The sequence below is a fragment of the Sinohyriopsis cumingii genome, chromosome 15, assembly GCF_028554795.1.
Source record: "Sinohyriopsis cumingii isolate HCF-2022 chromosome 15, ASM2855479v2, whole genome shotgun sequence".
NCBI lineage: Eukaryota > Metazoa > Mollusca > Bivalvia > Unionida > Unionidae > Sinohyriopsis > Sinohyriopsis cumingii.
In genome coordinates this window covers 108063439-108088883 of record NC_142975.1, presented here as the reverse complement: position 1 = coordinate 108088883, position 25445 = coordinate 108063439, and the positions used below count along the sequence as shown (strand labels likewise).

The window sequence follows — 25445 nt, the reverse complement described above, 5'->3', positions numbered from 1 at the left end:
TCTCTCTCTCTCTCTCTCTCTCTCTCTCTCTCTCTCTCTCTTTCTCTCTCTCTCTCTCTCTCTCTCTGTTTTTTTAAGGGGGAGGGGTAGCTAAGATTCCTGAAAATTCTTTTTACAAAATAAAACAAAGTTTTTGCATGAGATGTCGTGTTATGGCAGGTATGTTGACAATCTGGGTTTTTCTCACTTACATTGGGGTTAAAGTAGTGGTCATAGAAAATTTGTCATTAGTTTTTATTACATTTTTTTAATTTGCTTATATTCCTAAACCCATTTGTAGATTTTGTTCATGCTGTAAATGAATCATTATGAGGTAGTTCCCTGTTTGACATGGTTAATCAGCCTTTTGACCTTGAGATTAAGGTCATACATCTTACAGCAAGTATTTGATCATGGGTATAACATGTAGGTCACAACCTCCTTATTCAAACTGAAATGACTTAGTGGACCATATGACCCTGTCTGTTCATGGATGTATCCATTAATACATACTTGCATGGACAATGTCTAAAAGATCGCATAAGCATTCATTCTTCGTCCACAAAAAATTATACTTTATAGTTAGATGGATGAAAATAATTAGAGTAAGCTCACCCATACATGATATATTTGCAAAATATGTTCCGTCCCTATGTAAATCAGTTGTGGTATGATTCATTAGGCCTTTTTGCAACAGGATTGCAAAGGCATAAATATGTCTGGGATGCCTCAAACATTACAATGTGAAAGGAAGATCTTAACTTTGTTTTTTGTAGCGCTGTGAAGAGACTGTTGCAGATGGGAGTAGATATCAATGACCAGCAGGAGAACACTGGTCACTCTAGTCTTCATTTGGCCGTGTACAACAACAGACAAGACATTGTGGACTATCTGCTGAAGATGGTGAGTCATATACACTGTGTGCAAAACTCCCACTCATTTCACCCTAGTGTAGAGTGTATTATATGTCTTACAGGTGTAGTAGGGCATTCACTACACTGTCCTACACAGGTAAGACAATGTGGACTATTTGTTGAAGATGGTGAGTCATATAGACTGTGTGCAAAACTCCCACTCATTTCACCCTACTGCAGAGTGTAGTATATGTCTTACAGGTGTAGTAGAGCATTCACTACACTGTCCTACACAGGCAAGACATTGTGGACTATTTGTTGAAGATGGTGAGTCATATACACTGTGTGCAAAACTCCCACTCATTTCACCCTACTGCAGAGTGTATTATATGTCTTGCAGGTGTTGTAGGGCATTCTCTATACTGTCCTACACAAGCAAGATGTTGTGGAGTGTGCTGAATCATATGAGTGCTTTTGTGTGTAAAATTCCCACTCATTCAGACATCTTCAGTGTAATATCTGTTTTTTAGGAGTGGTCAGGTATTCACCACAAGGGAATTAAACTCAGATTTAGAATAGATTTAGAATACCAGCTTTTAGAAGTGATTTAAGTTAATAGGGAAAATAATCTTCATTTGGCATTAGTAGGCTCAGATTTGTGCAAATGATTTTGTATTTGATTTGGCCACATGCATCTACCTGATGACCACAGTATGAACATTACCAGAGTCACACCAGCAAGTATCACCAAGCTATGACTGGCAGCAAGTGACACTGAGCTACACTAAGCTACAGCAACAATGAATGCCAACACAAGATGAACAACATTAATACACATGGATCATTCTAATTTCACCCATAGAAAAACGTTTTTCTGTGTTGTTTGTGGTAAATAACAAAACAAATTGGCAGAAAGTTTTAGCCCTTACATCTTCAATTTATTGCTCTTTTGGTGCATTGCTGTATTCTTTCACTTTTCTGCTGAGTACCATTGGGACTATAAATATGAAATGTAATAATGGCTATAATATTTTCAATATGAGCAAGTCATGCAGTGATACCATATATACTCCAAGTACAAACTGCATCTGCCATTGCATAATGTAGATGAACTTAACTTATAAGTGAAGGTATAACAAAAGAAGGTCATTGTGACCTACATTTACCTTTTTACTGGCTTATGTATTTAGCTCAAACCACATTGGTGTTTTATCTGCTGTATGATACTGCTATACCTAGAATCGTGAAACGTGGTCAGAAGGTTTTTCTTGATAAGTACTACATTCCTATCTTAAAAGTAAGTCACTGTGGCCCGTATTTCACACTTGACATGACTTTGTTTCATTTAGACATTTTTAGTGTTATTGGTGTACACCTTAAGCTATGTGATTTTATATTAGTATCACAGCCATACCCAAAGAGATCACTGTGAACTATATTGCACATTTTACTGCTTAGGTTAAGTTTTTGCATTTAGCTCATGACCCCACAAGGTTTTGGCATTTTACTGACCTACCAAGAATCTTGATATTTTTTGGTGAATGGAAGCATCCTGACAAATTCTGTGTCCTTTTTGCCAAAGAAGTCTCTGTGACCTATATTTCATTTTCAGTGGCTTTGTTAAAATTTTGTGCGAAAAGTTTGGGTGCAGTTTATGTTCAGTCATAAAACTTGATAATTCGATGTATCTCTTTCACTGCAGTGCTTTTAAACCAAAGGACACAGTTACCTACATTTTATGCACACTTTCATGAGTTAATCATTGCGTTTACAATCATGTTATGTCTTTGGTGCTAAACCTGTATACATTCTACTTGACTCAAAAAGCTTTTTGTGACAGAGACAGTTGGAAGTAGGAGTAATTATTTCATTCAATAGTACACCATCCATATTAGTGTCTATACATTTTATTTTGTGATATGTTACCTTCAGCAGGTTAACTGTGTATCATAGGTATGAATGAGTATCAAAAATATTTGATGTTTTTCATTTGTTTATTCACCTATATGGTTAACCAAATTATTGATGCATTGCTTTGTACTGCTGGCTGTCACTTCAGGGTTGAAGGTCAAGGTCAAAGCCTTTGACTTTCACTTATTAATACCCGGCTTCTGGGGCAATGCATTATTTGTTTTACTGTTTCAGCCTAAGATACACAAGGAGTGCAGGACTAATGAGGGACAGAGTGCACTCCACATCGCTACCAAGGAGGGCTTCTTTGAGATGATGAAGCTCCTGATTGAGTCTGGTAAGGTCATGTGACTAATGTATAATCATTTTTTGTGGATGAGTATTAAAATTAAGAGTTCAAAAAAAAGCAAATATATGGCATTATCAGAAAATAAGATGGCTGACTGACAGAGGGAGGTTTTAATGAGGCTCTGAAATTTGTTTATAAAGAGTGTTTTTTATCCCAAGATTTCTTTTTATATAGATTCACTTTCTGATATGTAAGTGAACTGTTTCAAACATTTCCAAGAACTAGATGTATAGATTTTGTCAATCAAGGAAATAAAATGGACCAGTTTTACATTTTGTTTTTGGACCACTACAAAAATGGCTGATAATGGGAGCTTAACCCTGTGTTTTTAACCACAGTCCTGTTGCTTTTGAGTAATGTGCCCTGTACCCTACATTTTGTGTAATGTGCTCTGTACCCTACATTTTGTGTAATGTGCCTGTGCCCTACATTTTGTGTAATGTGCCTGTACCCTACATTTTGTGTAATGTGCCTGTACCCTACATTTTGTTTAATGTGCCTGTACCCTACATTTTGTGTAATGTTGCCTGTACCCTACATTTTGTGTAATGTGCCTGTACTCTACATTTTGTGTAATGTGCTCTGTACCCTACATTTTGTGTAATGTGCCTGTACTCTACATTTTGTGTAATGTGCCTGTACTCTACATTTTGTGTAATGTTGCCTGTACCCTACATTTTGTGTAATGTGCCTGTACCCTACATTTTGTGTAATGTGCTTGTACCCTACATTTTGTGTAGCATGCCCTGTACTCTACATTTTGTGTGATGTGCCCCGTACCCTACATTTTGTGAAACTCTAGATCCAGATGATGTGCATTTTCCATAATTGTTCACAAGAAAATTAATTGCATAAACAGTTCTATATCAGAATGCCTTGAGCATGACAATTTTATGCTAGAACTTTGAAGGACTTTGAAGTTCTATATCAGATTGCCTTGATCATAATGATTTTTTGCCAGAACAGAGGTCTATATCATTTTGACTTAAACATAATGATTTTATGCCAAAGCTTTGAAGGACCTTGAAGTTCTGTATCAGATTGCCTTGAACGTAATGAATTTATGCCAGAATAAAATGTCTCTTTCATTTTGCCTTGAACATAATAATTTTATGCTAGAAGTTTGAATGACTTTCCCTTTTCTCACCTGGACTCCCATATTTCCTGTCTGGACCCCTATCATACTCATACCCTATCAGGATCCCAATTCCTAGACAGTGAGGATCCGAGCCTCCCAGGTTTCTATCCAGACCCCATTTCCTGCAGAAATAGGCTCCCAGACTTCCATTTCTTCTTTAAATACATTATCCAGTCATAATCCAGCCCTCCCAGGTAACGCTTTTAGCTAAAAAGAGCTAAAGGTTATCTGCCTAGGTGGAGGTCTGGCAGAGTGAGTTCACCTTTGGTACAGGTATTAGCGCCAGATCCCATGAATATATCAGTTACTACTTTCACTTGTGTTTAGAAGCACACTTGGCATGAGAGACCTCGCAAACATTCTCTACCAACTTACCAAAGGTTGAACAAAGTTTTTAACTGAAAGCATCTTTTCTAAATCAGTCTGCTGGAGATTAAATTTGGCAGAGCTGCATCCTTGCATCGTTAAAAGCATCACAAGATTTAATAGAGATATGCTACGCAATATTTCAGGTTTATTACTAAGAATAGGAAAATCAATAAACAACTAAGAAATCTTTGATAATGGAATTGAGCCAAATAATTACATGTAGCTACATTTGGAGGATGTCGCAACATTTGGATGATGTGCTGCTTTAGGAAATTGGTTACAGTGGTTGATTTATGTGCTAGTATGTTTTCCTGGAATAGATTGAGAATCTACTGGTGCACAGATAAGTGGTTAAGTAGTGTTCCATGACTTTTTGCAACACTTAGGAGGTATAAAAAGGTCTGCTGAAACTAGCAGAGTCAAGCACATGTACCTGGACAACTGAAGCTTTTGCATATAAAAAAAATGATGCATATAAAACTTTTGATACGCTGTGTTGAATAAGTTGTGCTTATTTTTTCTGGTCCAAACTTTATTCTTTTCACACAAGTCAGGTTCAAATAAGTAAATCCACGCTTCATCACTTGTGATGATTTCATTCAAATATCTCTGATCATTCTTTGCTATTTGATTTATTCATGCCAAGTCAGGTTTTGGTCAGTCAAGAAATGTGTGACCCATCCTGGGTGACCCATCTTGTACAAAACCTTTATGAGCTTAAAATCATACACCAAAATATTAAAAACAGCAGTGATAAATAGATTATTTTTCACTGTGCGTCCATCATCTTCATGAATGAAATAAATTTCTGGGATAAGGCACTATTCAGTATTGTAGAATGTTTGACTTATAATACCAGATGGATAACAATATATACTCTTGTTATTTGACATTGTTATAATTTATGGAATTTTGTATTGGTTTCAGTACCCTGGCATATATTTTAAAAATTACCACCTATCCTGGGTTCCAAAATACATGTATCTTTAAATGGAATAGCCCTGATTTAACATCCAAAATACATGTATGCTTAATGGAACAGCCCTGGTCAGCAGTCTAAAACACATGCATGTTTAACTGAACAGCCCTGATCTTCAATCCAAAACACATGTATGTTTAACTGAACGGCCCTGATCTTCCATCCAAAATAAAGTGTATGTTTAACTGAACAGTCTGATCTTCCATCCAAAACACATGCATGTTTAACTGAACAGTCTGATCTTCCATCCAAAACACATGTATGTTTAACTGGATAGACCTGATCTTCCATCCAAAACACGTGTATGTTTAACTGAACAGTCTGATCTTCCATTCAAAACACATGTATGTTTAACTGAACAGTCTGATCTTCCATCCAAAGCACATGTATGTTTAACTGAATAGTCTGATCTTCCATCCAAAACACATGTATGTTTAACTGAACAGACCTATCTTCATCAAAACACATGTATGTTTAACTGGACAGACCTGATCTTCCATCCAAAACATGTGTATGTTTAACTGAACAGTCTGATCTTCCATCCAAAACACATGTATGTTTAACTGAACAGTCTGATCTTCCATCCAAAACACATGTATGTTTAACTGAACAGTCTGATCTTCCATTCAAAACACATGTATGTTTAACTGGACAGACCTGATCTTCCATCCAAAACACATGTATGTTTAATGGAACAGCCCTGATCTTCCATCCAAAACACATGTATGTTTAATGGAACAGTCTGATCTTCCATTCAAAACACATGTATGTTTAACTGAACAGTCTGATCTTCCATCCAAAACACATGTATGTTTAACTGAACAGTCTGATCTTCCATCCTAAACACATGTATGTTTAACTGGACAGACCTGATCTTCCATCCAAAACTCATGTATATTTAACTGAACAGTCTGATCTTCCATCCAAAACATGTGTATGTTTAACTGAACAGACCTGATCTTCCATCCAAAACACATGTATGTTTAACTGGACAGACCTGATCTTCCATCCAAAACACATGTATATTTAACTGAACAGTCTGATCTTCCATCCAAAACATGTGTATGTTTAACTGAACAGACCTGATCTTCCATCCAAAACACATGTATGTTTAACTGAACAGACCTGATCTTCCATCCAAAACACATGTATGTTTAACTGAACAGACCTGATCTTCCATCCAGAACACATGTATTAAACATACATGTGTTTTGGATGGAAGATCAGTTCTGTCCAGTTAAACACTGGACAGAACTGATCTTCCATCCAAAACACATGTATGTTTAACTGAACAGTCTGATCTTCCATCCAGAACACATGTATGTTTAACTGGACAGACCTGATCTTCCATCCAAAACACATGTATGTTTAACTGGACAGACCCGATCTTCCATCCAGAACACATGTATGTTTAACTGGACAGACCTGATCTTCCATCCAAAACACATGTATGTTTAACTGGACAGACCCGATCTTCCATCCAAAACACATGTATGTTTAACTGGACAGACCTGATCTTCCATCCAGAACACATGTAATATTGTTTTATTAAGATTTAATGCCTATACAGTTCCAGTCTATTTTGACTAGAACTTCACTGGTTATAAACAATGTCATTTAGTTCACCACATTATGTGTTGAAATAATACAAATTAATAATAATAATAATAATAATAATAATAATAATAATAATTCCTTATTTTAAGATGGGAATTCAGTTTGTACTTAACTAAACTCCTGGTCTTTTTTTAAAATTTACAAAGCTATCTGCATCATGCCTATAACAACAAATATTGGATAAAGTACTGGAAAGTCAAAGTATTGGAATGCTGTTTCCACATCTTAGAACCTGAATATTCAAACCTGCGTTTTCAATTGCTATGTATATGATCTTGGAATCTTTATATTTCCCTAACATATGAATTATTTAGTATGCAGTCTTGGAATCTTTGAATTACCCTAAAATTTGTTTACACAAGCTTAAAACAAGGCAATGAAACAAATTGTTGAATATTTCTCCTAAATCTTTCATATAAAATGCCTAAACCAAATTTATTTGCTTGCCATTTTTTCAGTTTAAAAAAAAATAAATTAAAATTAGTTCAATTTTAAACACAAGTTCATGAAACTGTACTCATGCAGTCATCATACAGTGACCCTAATTATAGTGTGTTTTTAGTTGGTTAAATTACAATTACATGTCATTATAAAATACCTGATCAGAACTATTTGTGATTTCAGTCCAAATTAGTAATTAATTTCAACTGATTATAATAACTGATTACAGTTACCCCAGGACTTATTATATGTGTTCATTTCATTTATCTTGGAAGAACTTTCAATTTGGTATAACTGACACTATTTCATTTTCCATTACAGCCAACTATTGCCAAAATACACAGAAATACAAATGTCATTACGTTGTTTTGAAATGAAAGTTGATGAATGTGAACCAATGCTCAAAGATGGTAGGATCAATCATGACCATTTTTAGATTGATGAAATGATGCCGTTCTGCAAAACAAGATTGTCCACACTATTGAATTGTTTAAATTTAAATTCCTGCATTAAAAGACTTGTACAAAATCATCTAGAGACCATTGTGCATTAAAAGACTTCTAGAAAAACTTTTAGAGAGTATCAGGCATTAAAAGACATACACAGAATCCTCATAAGAGTATCAACCATTAGAAGACATGTACAATATCCTCTAGAGAGTATCGGCCATTAACATACATGTACAGTATCCTCTAGAGAGTATCGGCCATTAACATACATGTACAACATCCTCTAGAGAGTATCAGCCATTAACAGACATGTACAACATCCTCTGGAGAGCATCAGCCATTAAAAGACGTACAGCTGTCAACATTGTCAGTGGAATGGACTCGTGGCTAAGACCAAACTGTCAGCATTGTCAGTGGAATGGACTCTTGTCTAAGACTATACTTTCAGCCTAATATCGATGGAATTGACTCTGCTATTGCACACTAGCAGCTGCATGTATTTATGAGGACTCTTGAGAACTAGTTTTCATAATTCAACAACTTTCAACATGTTTTTGTTGCAGATCTTGAGATCAATGGAGTCGACAGTAAGAGAAACACCTGTCTGCATTTATGTGTGACCAGAAAGGTCACTGAAGAGGTATGTTGACAGTAATTTACATTTTGAGATTTCCTTCCTGAAGATTGTTATATAATTATAATGGATTGTCAGTATCATTTGAGGTTTTTCTGTGGTTTTAAAGGGATGTCAATATTCATAGGAGGTTGTTCTATAGTTAAAATGGATTGTCAATATTAATTTGAGGTAGTTCTATAGTTATAAAGGGTTGTCAATATTAATTTGAGGCTGTTCTATAGTTATAAAGGGTTATCAATATTCATCGGATGTTCTATTGCTATAATGGATTGTCAATATTAATTTGAGGTAGTTCTATAGTTATAATGGATTGTCAATATTAATTTGAGGTTGTTCTATAGTTATAAATAGTTGTCAATATTAATTTGAGGTAGTTCTATAGTTATAAAGGGTTGTCAATATTAATTTGAGGTAGTTCTATAGTTATAAAGGGTTGTTGGTATTAATTTGAGGTAGTTCTAAAGTTATAAAGGGTTGTCAATATTAATTTGAGGTAGTTCTATAGTTATAAAGGGTTGTCAATATTAATTTGAGATAGTTCTATGGTTATAATAGATTGTCAATATTAATTTGAGGTATTTGTATAGTTATAAAGGGTTGTCATCATTAATTTTTTGAGGTAGTTCTATAGTTATAATGGATTGTCAATATTAATTTGAGGTAGTTCTGTAGTTATAATGGAGTGTAATTATTAATATAAGGTAGTTCTGTAGTTATAATGGATTGCAATTATTAATTTGAGGTACTTCTATAGTTATAAAGGGTTGTCAATATACATAGGATGTTGTTGTATATCCCTGTGAAATGATCATGAACAATTCATGAACTAGCATGAACTGTTCAAGAATTATTCATGAACTGGATTCATGAACCATTCATGAAAGTTCATGAAAAGGTTTTTAAACTAGTCATGACTATGCATGAAATGAAAATGGTCAATTTGTGAAATTCTGAACCAACCAACACTTCACAAACTGTTCTTGAACAGTTCATGAAAAATTCATGAACTGAAGTCATGAACAGTTCATTAAAGTTCACAAATTTAGCCATCATTCATGAACATATTCATGAACTATGATGAACAAAGTTTCTCATGAATGATTCATGACTGTTCATGAACTGTTCCTATAAAAAATTTGCTTATCAGAAGAACTCAAATACCTATAGTAACATTTCCTCCTTAAACATGAAATAATATTGGGGGTGGGTTTTTTAAAACAGTACAAAATGCAACATATATTATCTTTAAAACAGTTTCTAATTTCAGATAAATTTCTAAAATGCAACCAAGAACAAGCAAATTACCAGTCAATATTCATTCTTTTACTCTCTTCACATTATTTTTTGTGGTTTTTTTAAATTTTTCTATGAAACTTTTTTGAGAGATATTGGGGCATTTGTGTTTAACCAACTGTTCAAGGATATTTAATTTTGACACATCAAGAGGCTGTCTTTGGGGTTTCTCTTGACATTACTGATCTTTTTTCCCTGAGATTGACTTACTGGATAACTTTTCTTTTGTGAAGATATTCAGGGTCAATAATTAATCAAATCCTGCCCATTATCACTACTGAATGTCTCCCTCTGCGACTTGAGTTGTTCTCAGCACTTCCATTGACTGAAAAGAAATGATATTGAAAATACTCTCATCTGTCCTTTACATGAGAGTCCACATGTTTTGTTTGAGATTTTTACTCATTGCAGAACCATTTCATGCTCTTTTGTTTTGTGGAAAAAGGAGACTCAGGGTAATTGTTGTTTATTTATTTTGGTTTTACCGAAAACTGGCAGCCAATGATTGTTAAAAGTCAACAGAGTTTGTAGATTATGACAGTAATGGATGTAAATGTTAGAAACAAAATCATTGAAAGCTTTTTTAGCTAGTACATTTTGTACATGCAGGTCAGACAAATTTTCCCAGAATAGTCAGAAACTACTCAGGTTAAGTACACAAGTATTGGATAAAAGATCTCTATGAACATTTATACAGTATTCATGTCATTTTTTAAAATTTATTTACCATTATTTATATTCCACAAATATTGTGAGATAGTTTGTATAATGAATTTTCATGAATGTTCTATGAATATAATGGTATAGAAATGTCATAAACATTTTCAATAAATATCTTATTGGTGATGCATCAAAGTGCTTGAATTGTACATAAACCAAGTTCATGACATTTCAGGAACTTTAAAGATATTATAGTAGTTCATAAAAGTTCATCAGTGTGTTCATGAACTTCATGTATGATGCATCAAAAATTCAGGAAGTGTTCATGAACTCAAATGATGAACTGATCATGAACATTTGAAGAACAGTTCATCCACATTCAAGAACAGTTCTTGAGTGATCATGATGTCATGAATTTGTTCTCACAGGGGTAATGACTTGTCAGTATTCATTGGATATTGTTCTCACAGGGGTAATGACTTGTCAGTATTCATTGGACATTGTTCTCACAGGGGTAATGACTTGTCAGTATTCATAGAATATTGTTCTCACAGGTAATGACTTGTCAGTATTTATTGGATATTTTTCTATGAGTATTCATTGGAAGTTGTTCTTTAATCATAATGGCTTTGTCAGTACTCATTTTTGAGGTTGTTGTTTATTAGATTGTCAATATTTATTAGAGGTTGTTTAAAAATATAATAGGTTTGTCATTAGTTATGCCCAATGATTCACTTAGATGTAATAGTGCTAAAATGGACATGATCCTTAAACACTGAGAGAGTTCATTTTTTTAAGTTTAATTTAGCTAGTTACTTAGTTGAGAAATGCTATAATGCTAAATATGCTGACAGGGTTTCAAAATAATGCTTTATTTCATTCTTTATATTATTCCTTACTGCCTTTGTAATCAAAGAAAAAATGAGCAAACTGCACAAGACATGGAGATCTGTGGTCATCCAGAGGGAGGAAGCAAATTTTGGGGCATTAATTAATTAGTTATTCACACAAAAGCTTATTCATCTTTTACTGATTAAATAGTTGTTGAAATGCTTTGGAAATGATGGTGTATTTAACATTGACAAAATTAAAACAGTGGTGTTTTTTATTATTGAATTTCCTGAATTCTCAATAGATTTATATGGTATATATGCATTTAAATGTTTTACTTTCAAATATGTATCTGTATATAAGACACATGAATTGAATTGCAGGACATCACCCCACCCGAGACCATAGTCAAATATCTGATCCAGAAGGGGGTGGATGTCAACATCAAAAACCAGGATGAGCAGACGGCCTTTGAACTTGCACCTGATCGACTGAAAGTACTTCTAGAACCTATGTAAGCTGTCCACTGTACTGAAACATGATTTGCCCTGCAGTAAAACCTGTTTGAAATGACCTTTGTTTATGAGTGACCATTGGTCATTTATGACCAAGAACACTGTTCACTACTAGATTCTGTTATTTAAATGCATTGTTGTGAACAACCAGTGGCCACAGTTGCTAGGCAGAATATGTGTTTTAACACTGCTGTGAATTACTGCATTACAAAAACAGATATAAACACTACTGACCTTGACATTTAATCCATTTTATCTAATGGTTGCTAAGAAAAGCCTGCAGGCAGAGTGCAGTATGTTCTCATCCCACATAAAAGAAACAAAAAGGAAAAAGTTTAGTTGGGCTATGTTTTTCTTGAGCCTGTAGGTAGCATTCTGTGCAAGTGTATGCAAACTAATGTACATGCATTACTAACCTACCACTGTAGTGCTGAAGTCATGTAAACCCACCATTGTAGTGCTGAAGTCATGTAAACCCACCATTGTAGTGCTGATGTCATCTAAACTCACCATTGTAGTGCTGACGTCATCTAAACCCACCATTGGAGTGCTGACGTCATCTAAACCTACCATATTAGCGCTGAAGTCATGTAAACCCACCATTGTAGTGCTGAAGTCATGTAAACCCACCATTGTAGTGCTGAAGTCATTAAAACCCACAACAGTGTTATTAATATGGAATGCTTGTTCACATCATTCCTTACTGAACACAATTTGCCTTTAAGTTGCCTTTAAGCTGTGCCAATCATGTTGGTGCCTTGTTTTGAAAAATGTTTCTTGATAGTAAAATAGTAAAGCGCATCACTGTACTAGAACAAAAACTGCAGCTATTGTTGTAAAGATGCATTTAAAGTCTAAGGTCGTGAGAGAAAAAATCTGATTTTTTATGTTCGAAAGTGCGAGATCTCCAGATTTCTCATTTTGGAAAGTTGGTAGCTCTACTAGGATGAACGAATTCCTTGTTACATTCACCATTTCTTCTTTAAAGAAGCATTCATGTATGTAACATAGTTCAGAGGCTTGAATTGTTTTATCTTGGGGATTAATGAGGTCTTTGTATCCTAAGAAGTTTCTAGTATTTTCCAGATGTATTAATTTGATAGTCAATGGTTCTTAGTTCCTCTTATTTTTTACTTTATTAATGTTAGTCATTTCAACCAAAACACTAAATCAAAAGTGCCACTGTCAGAGATCTTATCTTTCTACCACAGTACATCTGTAAAGGTTCTTTGTTTGTTGAGTTAATTATTGATTTATGTTATATGTGATTTAAGGCACTGGGCTTTGTCTTTATACTAAAAGTTTTCTTTTTGTAGGTGAATTTACTGTCTTTTGATAGACATAGTCCATATTTACACAAGCCTGATCAGAACCGATATAGTTGTTATTATAGCTATTACAGATATGTTAACATGTTCACAAATATAAATGTGATTGTTTTATCATAAGTGTACATCTTTATTTCTGTGTACAATTATTTCAGACAAATGCATGCACTATAGTAAAACCTGTGATGAGAGGCCACCCCTTCAGCCATCAAAAAGGAGTCTCTCAAGACTTGTTGTCTCTCTTAACAGGGTTGTGCAAAAAGCCAGTTTCTAACATCAAAATTCAACACTGATTAAGAGGGAAAGACACCACAATCACTAAATATGTATTGTATAATCTTTTCATAGTCTTGTTAAAATATTGCAAGGATTCAGCTGAAAATAGTTGTATGTAGCATTATAGATACATGTATAAATCAAGGTTAGTGGTGTTGATATGTTTTTGCAATGCAGTCATTCATAGCAGTGTTGAAATGCATATTTTGCCTGCAAATCATGGTCACTGGTCATATTCTTCAGGTCACAGTTGAATGGCGACAGTACCTTTATATTGATCTGATGACAGATGGTCGCTCATCAGACGGGTTTTGCTGTACTTTAAACAATAACCTTGGACAAATAATGAAACACATGTACAGTCAATTTGGGTATATTTGCTTCTTAAACACAGGACTGGCAATTGTGGTGTGTCCTTTGGCAAGGCACTTTATGCATGGCATAACTTCTGTTGTGCCACAAGCCACCAAATCAATCATTTAAGGCTGTAGCTTATCCATTTCACACTTTTTGGTTTGTTTTTGTTTTTCTAATGTTTGGAACTTCATTATTTTATTGACTAGCATATCTAATTCATGTCCAGTAGGGGGAAGGTTTTTATATTGCTTAGACCAGTCTGAGGCTGGGTCAGTAACTGTAGTTTCTTGATCTGAGCAAGGTATTTTACTGCTGAGCAAAATGTAACCTTTCATGTATGGATGTGCCTTTATACACCAGTCCAGAAATCAGTCATTCTTGTAGTCATAGTAATTGGACAAGATTTTAATTAGTACAAGTTAAATTGCATTTAAGAATCATGGGCATTTTATTTGATACAGCAGATCAAGTGTAGCATCTTGCAGTTTACTTATTGGTAAAATTGCTTTTTAAAAACGTGTAATAAAATATGAATGATCATAAGTAAATAATTAATTCATTTATGAATTTGAGGTTGTCTTCAACCTCATTTATACATTTTAAAGGTATGATGTAAAATCTGCCATTAAAATTATTCGTTATTTTTATGGAATATTCTCAGCTTAAGCACAGTTCTCATGTAATAAAATGTGTTAAAAAGTTGTAGAAGTGCTGAACTTTCTTGCCAGGGTGTTACAGTTACAGATGTTTAACTTTCTTTTTTGGGATGATACAGGCACAAGTGTTTAACTTTCATGTCACAATGTTTTTAAACTTTTTTGTCAGGATGACCAGAGCAGAGGTGAATGCTGATGGTCCAAGGAGTCTCCCTGTTTCTGGTTATGGCCAGACAGCTGAGGATGTTGGACCTATAAGTCTACCAGCAAATCCAACACACCCCTTGTGTGGGGATTGTGAAGAAGAAACAGCTGATTTCCTGCTGCTTCCCTGTGGCCATGGGATCTGCAAAGGTTGCAAAGGAGTGAAGCCAAAGAAAAAATGCCCCTTCTGTTCAGCTGGTGTTAAGGAAGAAAAGGCCCTGTAACATAAGTCACTTACAGATTCCTATTTTATAGATTGTGTTTTCTGTAATGTTTTGTAATTAATGAAGTTTTTGAGACTTGATAAATATATATGCATTGTGAAAAATGTTGTTGGAAGTCAACAAAGTAAACACAATCAAGTAATTAAGTAAACAGAATTAAGTCATTAAATAAATTTATTTAAGTCATCATATTTTCTGAAACTTCTGTGCTATTATACACCATGTAATAAAATGTGCTATTATACACCATGTAATAAACTTAAAAATAAAACTCAGATACTGAACTGGACTTGTCTATTTTTAATAGTTTAATTGATAAAACTTTCAAAAAGTCTGAGAGAAAACAATTATAGCCTGGTTCCATAAAGCCTCCCATCCTGCACTGAAAGGATAATATATTTTGCTTTTGTATATTTACTTACCTCCCTTAATTGAGTGCCTTCCTGTGTGGATGCCTGAATTGTGTCTACTCCATGATTGTTTCAGCATAATGACAAAAAATTGACATGATATTCAGATAGAGGGTAATCAATTTTGCTTATATTTATAATTTGTTTTTGATTTTAAGTCTTTTTACTGAGATTTAAGAACAAGAAACAGACCTTCAAAATTAAAGGTTGCTACACTTATTTTTTGTTGTTGCTATATTGTCATAAGCTTTTCTCACTTCCTGACAAGCTTTGATGGAGTAATGGTCCTTGTTTTCAGTTTTAGACTGGTTTGTGGCTGTCATTTTGCCTTAATGCAGAGACACTAGAAGTTGTAGATGGCCAAACATGACATTTGTTTTCATTTAGTTAAAGATGTACACAAGAATTTTAACTTATACTTTACCTTAGCTAATGTCTTTTTTTACTTCATTTTTGCCATTTATTGTCATGGTATAGCAGTGTATTTTTGCATCAGAAGTTTAGCTTTGAGTGTAAGTTGAGATTTTAAAGTAACACATTCATATATATTTACTTAATTTATTGTACAGAGCATAACAATATACTGGCAGACTGTAAGGAAATATAATTATGTTTTAGTTACATTAAATCAAGTGTGATGAATTGCCTTACACGTACATGGTAACAAAATTCTGACAGGCACAAGATGCTGCAGTTAAGTTTAATTAATTTATCTATTTTCATGTAGCAAAATAACTGTATTTTAATTTTTTCTATTGAAATTCAATGTAATTCTTGCCCCCAAATGAACCAAATCAGTTTGGATGTTTAATTAAATTCACTGTGCAACTGCCAGCCATTCCAGGAGTCATTTGGAAACCTCTGAAATATTTAAAGTTGCATTTGCAAACCTTTTTCGTGGCTTCAGAATACCATTGATAATTGTTCTGTTTTGCACCATATCTCCATAATCTGATTCAAACCATCCCTATTATCATGGTAAAATCTGATTCAGACCACCCCTATTATCATGGTAAAATCTGATTCAAGCCAAACTATATTATTACTGTAAAATCTGATTTAGACCACCCCTATTATCTTGGTAAAATCTGATTCAAGCCAAACTATGTTATTATGGTAAAATCTGATTCAGACCATCCCTATTATTATGGTAAAATCTGATTCAAGCCATCCATGTTATTATGGTAAAATCTGATTCAAGCCATCCCTATTATTATGGTAAAATCTGATTCAAGCCATCCCTATTATTATGGTGAAATGTAATTCAAGCCATCCATGTTATTACGGTAAAATCTGATTCAAGCCATCCATGTTATTACGGTAAAATCTGATTCAAACCATCCTTGTTATTACAATAAAATGTGATTCAGACCATCCCTATTATTATGGTAAAATGTGATTCAAGCCATCCCTATTATTATGGTAAAATCTGATTCAAGCCATCTATGTTATTACAGTAAAATCTGATTCAAACCATCCCTATTATTATGGCAAAATCTGATTCAGACCATCCCTATTATTATGGTAAAATCTGATTCAAGCCATCTATGTTATTACGGTAAAATCTGATTCAAGCCATCCATGTTATTACGGTAAAATCTGATTCAAGCTATCCATGTTATTACGGTAAAATCTGATTCAAACCATCCCTATTATTATGGCAAAATCTGATTCAGACCATCCCTATTATTATGGTAAAATCTGATTCAAGCCATCCATGTTATTACGGCAAAATCTGATTCAAGCCATCCATGTTATTACGGTAAAATCTGATTCAAGCTATCCATGTTATTACGGTAAAATCTGATTCAAACCATCCCTATTATTATGGCAAAATCTGATTCAGACCACCCCTATTATCATGGTAAAATCTGATTCAAGCCAAACTATATTATTACGGTTAAATCTGATTCAGACCATCCCTATTATTAAGGTAAAATCTGATTCAAACCATCCATGTTATTACGGTAAAATCTGATTCAAGCCATCCATGTTATTACGGTAAAATCTGATTCAAGCCATCCATGTTATTACGGTAAAATGTGATTCAAGCCATCCCTATTATTACGGTAAAGTCTGATTCAAGCCAAACTATATTATTACGGTTAAATCTGATTCAGACCATCCCTATTATCATGGTAAAATCTGATTCAGACCATCCCTATTGTTGCAGTAAAATCTGAATAAAAAGTATTCATGCTTCACTCACTAAGTATGTCATTGGTTGCTATATTCAGCTTCTAAAAACCATTTTTCCAATATCAACCAAACTTAGCAGGGAACATTCTGGCATGAAGGGATTTCAATTTTATACAAATGATGCTCACCCACCTTCATATATCACCACAATACTGAAAATGAAAATCTCTAAGCTACTTTATTTCAGAAACTGCTCAGCAGAATTTGGCTAATTTGTCAAAGCATCCTGACTCGAAGGCCTTACAGATTTATACAAATGATATAGATCTGCCAGCCTGCCATCAGATATGGCCATCGTTGTTAGAAATAGAAAAATGTTTTAGCAACTATATCTAAAAAAACAATTTGTTGAAATTGGACCAACTTTGACAAAAAGCATCCTGCTTCAATGATTTTCAGTATTGGGCAAATAATGCTAATGTGCTATAGATATTAATGGAAAAAAAAAAAAAGAAAATGCCCCAAAACAGTTTTTTCATGATGTAATCAATCAACACTGACTGACCCTGGTTTCTTGGCCAGTTTTTGTTGCATTGACTATTAGGCAGCTGTTAATCAGGTGTGTGATCTCATGCCCACTTGGGCCTCATGTTTAAATTACTAGTAGCGATGGTCATATGCTGATGTCAGAGGTGATATTCTTCAGCATTTATGTTAGTAAAGTTTCAGTATTCATAGTCTCATAGTCATCAAGCAGATGTAACTAACGTTATTTTTGCTATGTATTTATTATCCAGATTTTACAAAATAAAAGTAATTTTTTTTGTCTCATTCTGCTCTCAACTCAAGAATCCAGTTGAAATAAAAAATGAAAGTACTCAAAGAGACTATTGTTGTTATTAGTGAACAAGAGAGAGAAGCGAGAGAGAGATGGCTGAAAAGATAGTGTCTCAGCATACATCTTTGCATTTATTATTTATTTGTGCGTTTATAGTTGAGTAATCTACATTACTCTGTGCACTGGCCTAAAGAGAATTACTCTTGAGAGATAATATTTGGAGGTCGGTTGGTTTCGATTCCGGGACCCCTCATGCAAAGATATGGTATCTTAATCACCAGCCCACATGTTCCAGCGCTCATACTACCACGGCCACCTCCACATCACCAAAAATGATGTTTTTGGCAGCTGTACATATAGGCTCTAGAACATGCAGATCCTCTTAGACTCTTAGATATTTCGTCTCAAGAAACCTTGGCACTGGCTTGGTTAGGTTATTATTTATTTATGTGTTTATAGTAGAGTAATGTACATTACACTGAGCACTGGCCCAAGGAGAATTACTCTTGAGAGATAATATTTGGAGGTCGGTTGGTTACGAACCCAGGACCCCTCTTGCGAAGATATGGCATCTTAATCATACATCGGTGTAATGAACTGAAGAGTAGAATTTTGTGGAAATCGTGGCATGTGGACCAGACATCTTACTTAAGAGTTACATAATTTTGTATCTGTGAATTGGCTTCAAAGGTATTTAATCCTTTGTATAGGATGGATTTTGCCAAAGGACATAATCCAGTCGATACCCCATGGCACGCCATGAAGGTCTGAAGGAACTTGGACCCAGGCAGAAAGAAAATCAAATGATAGGTGTGTCAACAAATTAGGGATGAGAGAAGCTAAATCTTCCAGTGGGAGGTGCTTATTCTTTATGGAGGAGAATGCATAATTCCAATTAGTAAACACACACTAACATTTGTGCACTGCTAGCTCTAGAAAGTTACAGATGTCTTATTTGAAGCAGAGTGGAAAACCTATGATGATCAGGGAGTTTTAGCTATAAGCCACTCCAAGACTTAACTTGCAAAACGAAGGGAAATTGAACTGGATAAAATAAGCTTCTAAAGAAAACTCCCAGGACACTCTAGAAAGTTGGCACCGAGAGATTCCCAGGTTTAAATAGTGATCACATTAAGGGCTATTTCATTAAAACATACATGGGACCCAGGGAAGGCGCCTTTAAAGTGGGGGTACTCACCCATAGATGCAATTCAATAGAAATTTCTTATCATTTTATTATAACTCTGTAAAATCAAAAGTACCCTGTCGTATATTTTTTAAAGACTGCCTTCCCTGGGTAGGATGTATGTTTAAATGGAACAGCCCTAAGGAAGGAGAAGGTAGAAGGTCCGAAGGAAGTCAAGTCCCAGAGTGTACACAAGAGGCAAAAAGTACAGAATGGGAAAGAAAAGAAGGAAAAAGGAAGAGAAATTTTGTAGCAGATGAGTACCAGGACCAACATACTGAACAGGGACTCTCTCAAAATGGGACATTAACTTTGTGTGACAAATTAAAATGTTTAGTGACGTTTGGTTAACCAATTCAGTTAGTGTGTCAAAACCATGTTGAACTGAAGATTTATATTTGAGTCATTATTAAAATTTGAAATCGAAGATTTATGTCCAAGAAATTATTTGGATTGATCCTTCATATTTGATAAAGTTGTTAGCTATTCAACCATAAGTTGTTCTATGTATCTAGAATATCAGCATTAATGAAAATATAAAGTGTTTTGTACAAAATAATATGATAAATTTATATAATAATATATTATTCGATCTTTTGCCCAAAAAATTAAAGGGTACAAAAAATAACACTTGAAATACGGTTTGGTATTGCAAAAGCCTAAAGGGGAAATTAAAAATGAAATACTATATATATGCATTTGGTTAGCTGGCTGGTTAGTAATATATCAGGTCCAATTTTCTGAGCTCGTGCATGAGCAAATAAATTTTGCAGTGTACTGTAGAAGAGACTATGATAACATACTGCAAGATATTCATTCCTTTAGCGTTTTAAAGATGGTAAAATACATATGGTTACAATGCGTTACAGTACTGTGTTATCTATTTGCATGTTTGGTTGGTAGGTTGATTTTAATGGCACATTAACATGTGTATGTGTGTGTGTGTTATTTGGATTTGTAACATAGTTTTACAAATTTTTCAGTCACATAGCTATGATGTCTGCAGTGTGGCAGTTTATAGTGATATCTAGCACTGGGTCATCATGCCACAGACATGTAGCATGATGTCCCACCCAGTCACAATATCCTGACACCAGGCTGACCAGTCCTAGCAGTCACCTCTTAATCCTGTGCGTTAAGCGAGTCAACTGCTAGTACCATTTTTGAAGTCTTTGTAATGACTAAGCCGTGGTTCGAACCCGCATCCGAGATGGATGCTCAAACCACAAGGCCACCGGATTAGTGTGACACATTAACATGGGAGACTTTATTGTAACAGGACTCTGGGAGTAAAGTGTATTGTCCAGTGAGATGTCACAGCTGCCAAAAACGACTGCTCTGGTTAAGATTTGAACCAGTGACCGACCTTTGTCATGCAAATCTGATGCGTTAAATACTGAGTCACCACTGCTCTTATCTATGCCTATACTTTTCATTATTTTATGCCTCATTTATATGTTCTATGATAAATCCAAGTATCAAGATTGAATTTCAATCATATATATGAGGTATAGTAAATGTTTATATTAAGTACTAAATATATTAAGTACTAAATATATTAAAGAAAACTGTACATTGTACCTGTCCTGTGAAAAATGAGGTTCTAAAATTCTGTTAAAGACATTTCTGTTATATGAAGAAAAAAATACTGTTACAAAATCCTCTATACACTGTACTAAGCAATCATGAAAAAAGTAATGAATGTGAGATATGAAAATACTTTATAAATTATCTTTGATTTCTTGAGTTCATGTTTTTGAAATAAAGTTATATTTTTATATTGAATACTATTATGGGTCTTTTCTGAGCTTACCTGGCCACATAGCCATGTAAGTTTTTGGTATGGCCCTGTATTCAACATGGGTAATCTGTCTCTCGTCAACTATCAACATTCCTATGTTTGCTTCTAGAAACTGGTAGGTCAATTGGAATCAAAGTTGATAGCAATATTTCTCTTGACATGGGCCACCAGAATTGTGTTTTGGATGGCTCTCTAATTAATGGCATGGCTTTCATAGCAACCAGTTGGAAAGCCTATTTTGTACTTCAGAATGACTGAACCAATTCTGAACATCCATATTGTGAATATTTCTTAGGACCTGCTGTCAAAGTTATGTCATGGATTATCTCCCCTTGCAACTGAATGGCTTCATCATTATGTGGAAAACCTGTTATACTTTTCTCTCGAACATCTGAGGCAATTTTAATCTAATTTGATACATGTAATTCACATAACATTCCTTGTCAAATTGTGTCCATAGTGGATTCCTTAGCAATGATGTGGCTTCCATTACAACCAAATCTGAAACCTATTTTCAACACCTGAACCGCTCAACAAATTTTGATCAAAATTGGCTGTAATGTTTGTTAAGACAGGCTCTATTAAAATCATGCTTGATGTGGCTCCCCTAGAAACTCTTGAATTCCTTATCAACCAGATTGAAAACCTATTTTGATTTCTTATATATAGAATGGCTAAGCGTGTTCTGATTAGTCCTGGTAGGACTCTTTTTTATGAAATTACCATAGTAACCATATGGTAAATCGTTTTCAACTTCAGAAGAAAGTCAGTTTTGATTATCCTTGATACAAATCATTACGAGGGCATGTTCTACCAAAATTATTTTTGAGGTAGTACACCTAGCAATGTTGTGTCTTCCTTAATGAGGGCATGTTCTACCAAAATTATTTTTGAGGTAGTACACCTAGCAATGTTGTGTCTTCCTTAATGAGGGCATGTTCTACCAAAATTATTTTTGGGGTAGTACACCTAGCAATGTTGTGTCTTTCTTAATGAGGGCATGTTCTACCAAAATTGTGTCTGATGTAGTACACCTAGCAGTGTTGTGTCTTTCTTAATGAGAGCATGTTCTACCAAAATTATTTTTGAGGTAGTACACCTAGCAATGTTGTGTCTTCCTTAATGAGGGCATGTTCTACCAAAATTGTGTCTGACATAGTACTCCTAGCAATGTTGTGGCTTCCTTAATGAGGGCATGTTCTACCAAAATTATGTCTGAGGTAGTACACCTAGCAATGTTGTGGCTTCCTTAATGAGGGCATGTTCTACCAAAATTATGTCTGATGTAGTACACCTAGCAATGTTGTGTCTTTCTTAATGAGAGCATGTTCTACCAAAATTATGTCTGAGGTAGTACACCTAGCAATGTTGTGGCTTCCTTAATGAGGGCATGTTCTACCAAAATTATGTCTGAGGTAGTACACCTAGCAATGTTGTGGCTTCCTTAATGAGGGCATGTTCTACCAAAATTATGTCTGATGTAGTACACCTAGCAATGTTGTGTCTTTCTTAATGAGAGCATGTTCTACCAAAATTATGTCTGAGGTAGTACACCTAGCAATGTTGTGGCTTCCTTAATGAGGGCATGATCTACCAAAATTACATCTGAGGTAGTACACCTATCAATGTTGTGTCTTTCTTAATGAGGGCATGTTCTACCAAAATTATTTTTGAGGTAGTACACCTAGCAATGTTGTGGCTTCCTTAATGAGGGCATGATCTACCAAAATTATGTCTGAGTTAGTACACCTAGCAATGTTGTGTCTTCCTTAATGAGGGCATGTTCTACCAAAATTGTGTCTGACATAGTACTCCTAGCAATGTTGTGCCTTCTTTAATTAGGGCATGTTCTACCAAAATTATGTCTGAGGTAGTACACCTAGCAATGTTGTGGCTTCCTTAATGAGGGCATGTTCTACCAAAATTATGTCTGATGTAGTACACCTAGCAGTGTTGTGTCTTTCTTAATGAGAGCATGTTCTACCAAAATTATTTTTGAGGTAGTACACCTAGCAATGTTGTGGCTTTGTTAATGAGGGCATGATCTACCAAAATTACATTGAGGTAGTACACCTAGCAATGTTGTCTTTCTTAATGAGGGCATGTTCTACCAAAAGTATGTCTGATGTAGTACACCTAGCAATGTTGTGGCTTCCTTAATGAGGGCATGTTCTACCAAAATTATGTCTGATGTAGTACACCTAGCAGTGTTGTGTCTTTCTTAATGAGAGCATGTTCTACCAAAATTATTTTTGAGGTAGTACACCTAGCAATGTTGTGGCTTCCTTAATGAGGGCATGTTCTACCAAAATTATGTCTGATGTAGTACACCTAGCAATGTTGTGTCTTTCTTAATGAGAGCATGTTCTACCAAAATTATTTTTGAGGCAGTACACCTAGCAATGTTGTGTCTTTCTTAATGAGGGCATGTTCTACCAAAATTGTGTCTGATGTAGTACACCTAGCAGTGTTGTGTCTTTCTTAATGAGAGCATGTTCTACCAAAATTATTTTTGAGGTAGTACACCTAGCAATGTTGTGGCTTTGTTAATGAGGGCATGATCTACCAAAATTACATTGAGGTAGTACACCTAGCAATGTTGTCTTTCTTAATGAGGGCATGTTCTACCAAAAGTATGTCTGATGTAGTACACCTAGCAATGTTGTGTCTTTCTTAATGAGAGCATGTTCTACCAAAATTATTTTTGAGGTAGTACACCTAGCAATGTTGTGGCTTCCTTAATGAGGGCATGTTCTACCAAAATTATGTCTGATGTAGTACACCTAGCAATGTTGTGTCTTTCTTAATGAGGGCATGTTCTACCAAAATTATGTCTGATGTAGTACACCTAGCAATGTTGTGTCTTTCTTAATGAGAGCATGTTCTACCAAAATTATTTTTGAGGTAGTACACCTAGCAATGTTGTGTCTTCCTTAATGAGGGCATGATCTACCAAAATTACATCTGAGGTAGTACACCTAGCAATGTTGTGTCTTTCTTAATGAGGGCATGTTCTACCAAAATTATGTCTGATGTAGTACACCTAGCAATGTTGTGTCTTTCTTAATGAGAGCATGTTCTACCAAAATTATTTTTGAGGTAGTACACCTAGCAATGTTGTGTCTTCCTTAATGAGGGCATGATCTACCAAAATTACATCTGAGGTAGTACACCTAGCAATGTTGTGTCTTTCTTAATGAGGGCATGTTCTACCAAAATTATGTCTGAGGTAGTACACCTAACAATGCTGTGTCTTTCTTAATGAGAGCATGTTCTACCAAAATTATTTTTGAGTTAGTACACCTAGCAATGTTGTGTCTTCCTTAATGAGGGCATGTTCTACCAAAATTATTTTTGAGGTAGTACACCTAGCAATGTTGTGTCTTTCTTAATGAGAGCATGTTCTACCAAAATTATGTCTGAGGTTGTACACCTAGCAATGTTGTGGCTTCCTTAATGAGGGCATGATCTACCAAAATTACATCTGACATAGTACACCTAGCAATGTTGTGGCTTCCTTAATGAGTGGGTGAAAAAAAATATTTTCATTTTATGTCTTATTATAGTTGAGACCATTTTGATTCAACTTTTTAATGACATTGATTACATAGCAACCATATGGAAAACCTTTTTCAGCTCCACAAAAGGAATGAGTCTGTTTTGATTAAACTTGGGCAGAATGTTTCTTACTAATGCTTTATCAGATCTCTTTGCAGTCTTCTGTAGCATCCATGTGGAAAACCCAATTTCAGATTCTCCAGAACAGCTAAGTTTGATGAAACTTGGAAGGAACAATTCTTAGGACATGTTCTACCAAATTTGTGTCCTGAGTGACTCTCCTTCCAACAGTGGATTCCTAAGCAAGTAGGTGGGATGCCTTTTTTAACTTCTCCAAAATGGCACAGTAAATTTTTCTTAAACTTAATATGAACAATACTTAGGATGTTCTCTTAAAAAAAAGTTTGCCAGGTTGACTCCCTTAGCATTGGTATGGTTCCACTGCT

General features: G+C 34.8%; 1 protein-coding gene across 4 annotated transcripts in view; it reads left to right on the top strand.

The window, feature by feature from the left end:
• The window catches only part of LOC149782444 (uncharacterized), a 132476-nt gene extending 113977 nt beyond the window's left edge, over positions 1 to 18499 (top strand). For all 4 annotated transcript variants that reach the window (XM_089933856.1, XM_089933854.1, XM_089933855.1 and 1 more), the window contains 5 exons: positions 756 to 882; positions 2979 to 3081; positions 8650 to 8726; positions 11891 to 12021; positions 14809 to 18499. In XM_089933856.1, the coding sequence (XP_089789982.1) occupies positions 756 to 882; positions 2979 to 3081; positions 8650 to 8726; positions 11891 to 12021; positions 14809 to 15067 (697 nt within the window). In that variant the 3' untranslated portion in view covers positions 15068 to 18499. The remainder of the gene's footprint in view (positions 1 to 755; positions 883 to 2978; positions 3082 to 8649; positions 8727 to 11890; positions 12022 to 14808) is intronic.
• The last annotated feature ends 6946 nt before the right edge of the window (positions 18500 to 25445 follow it).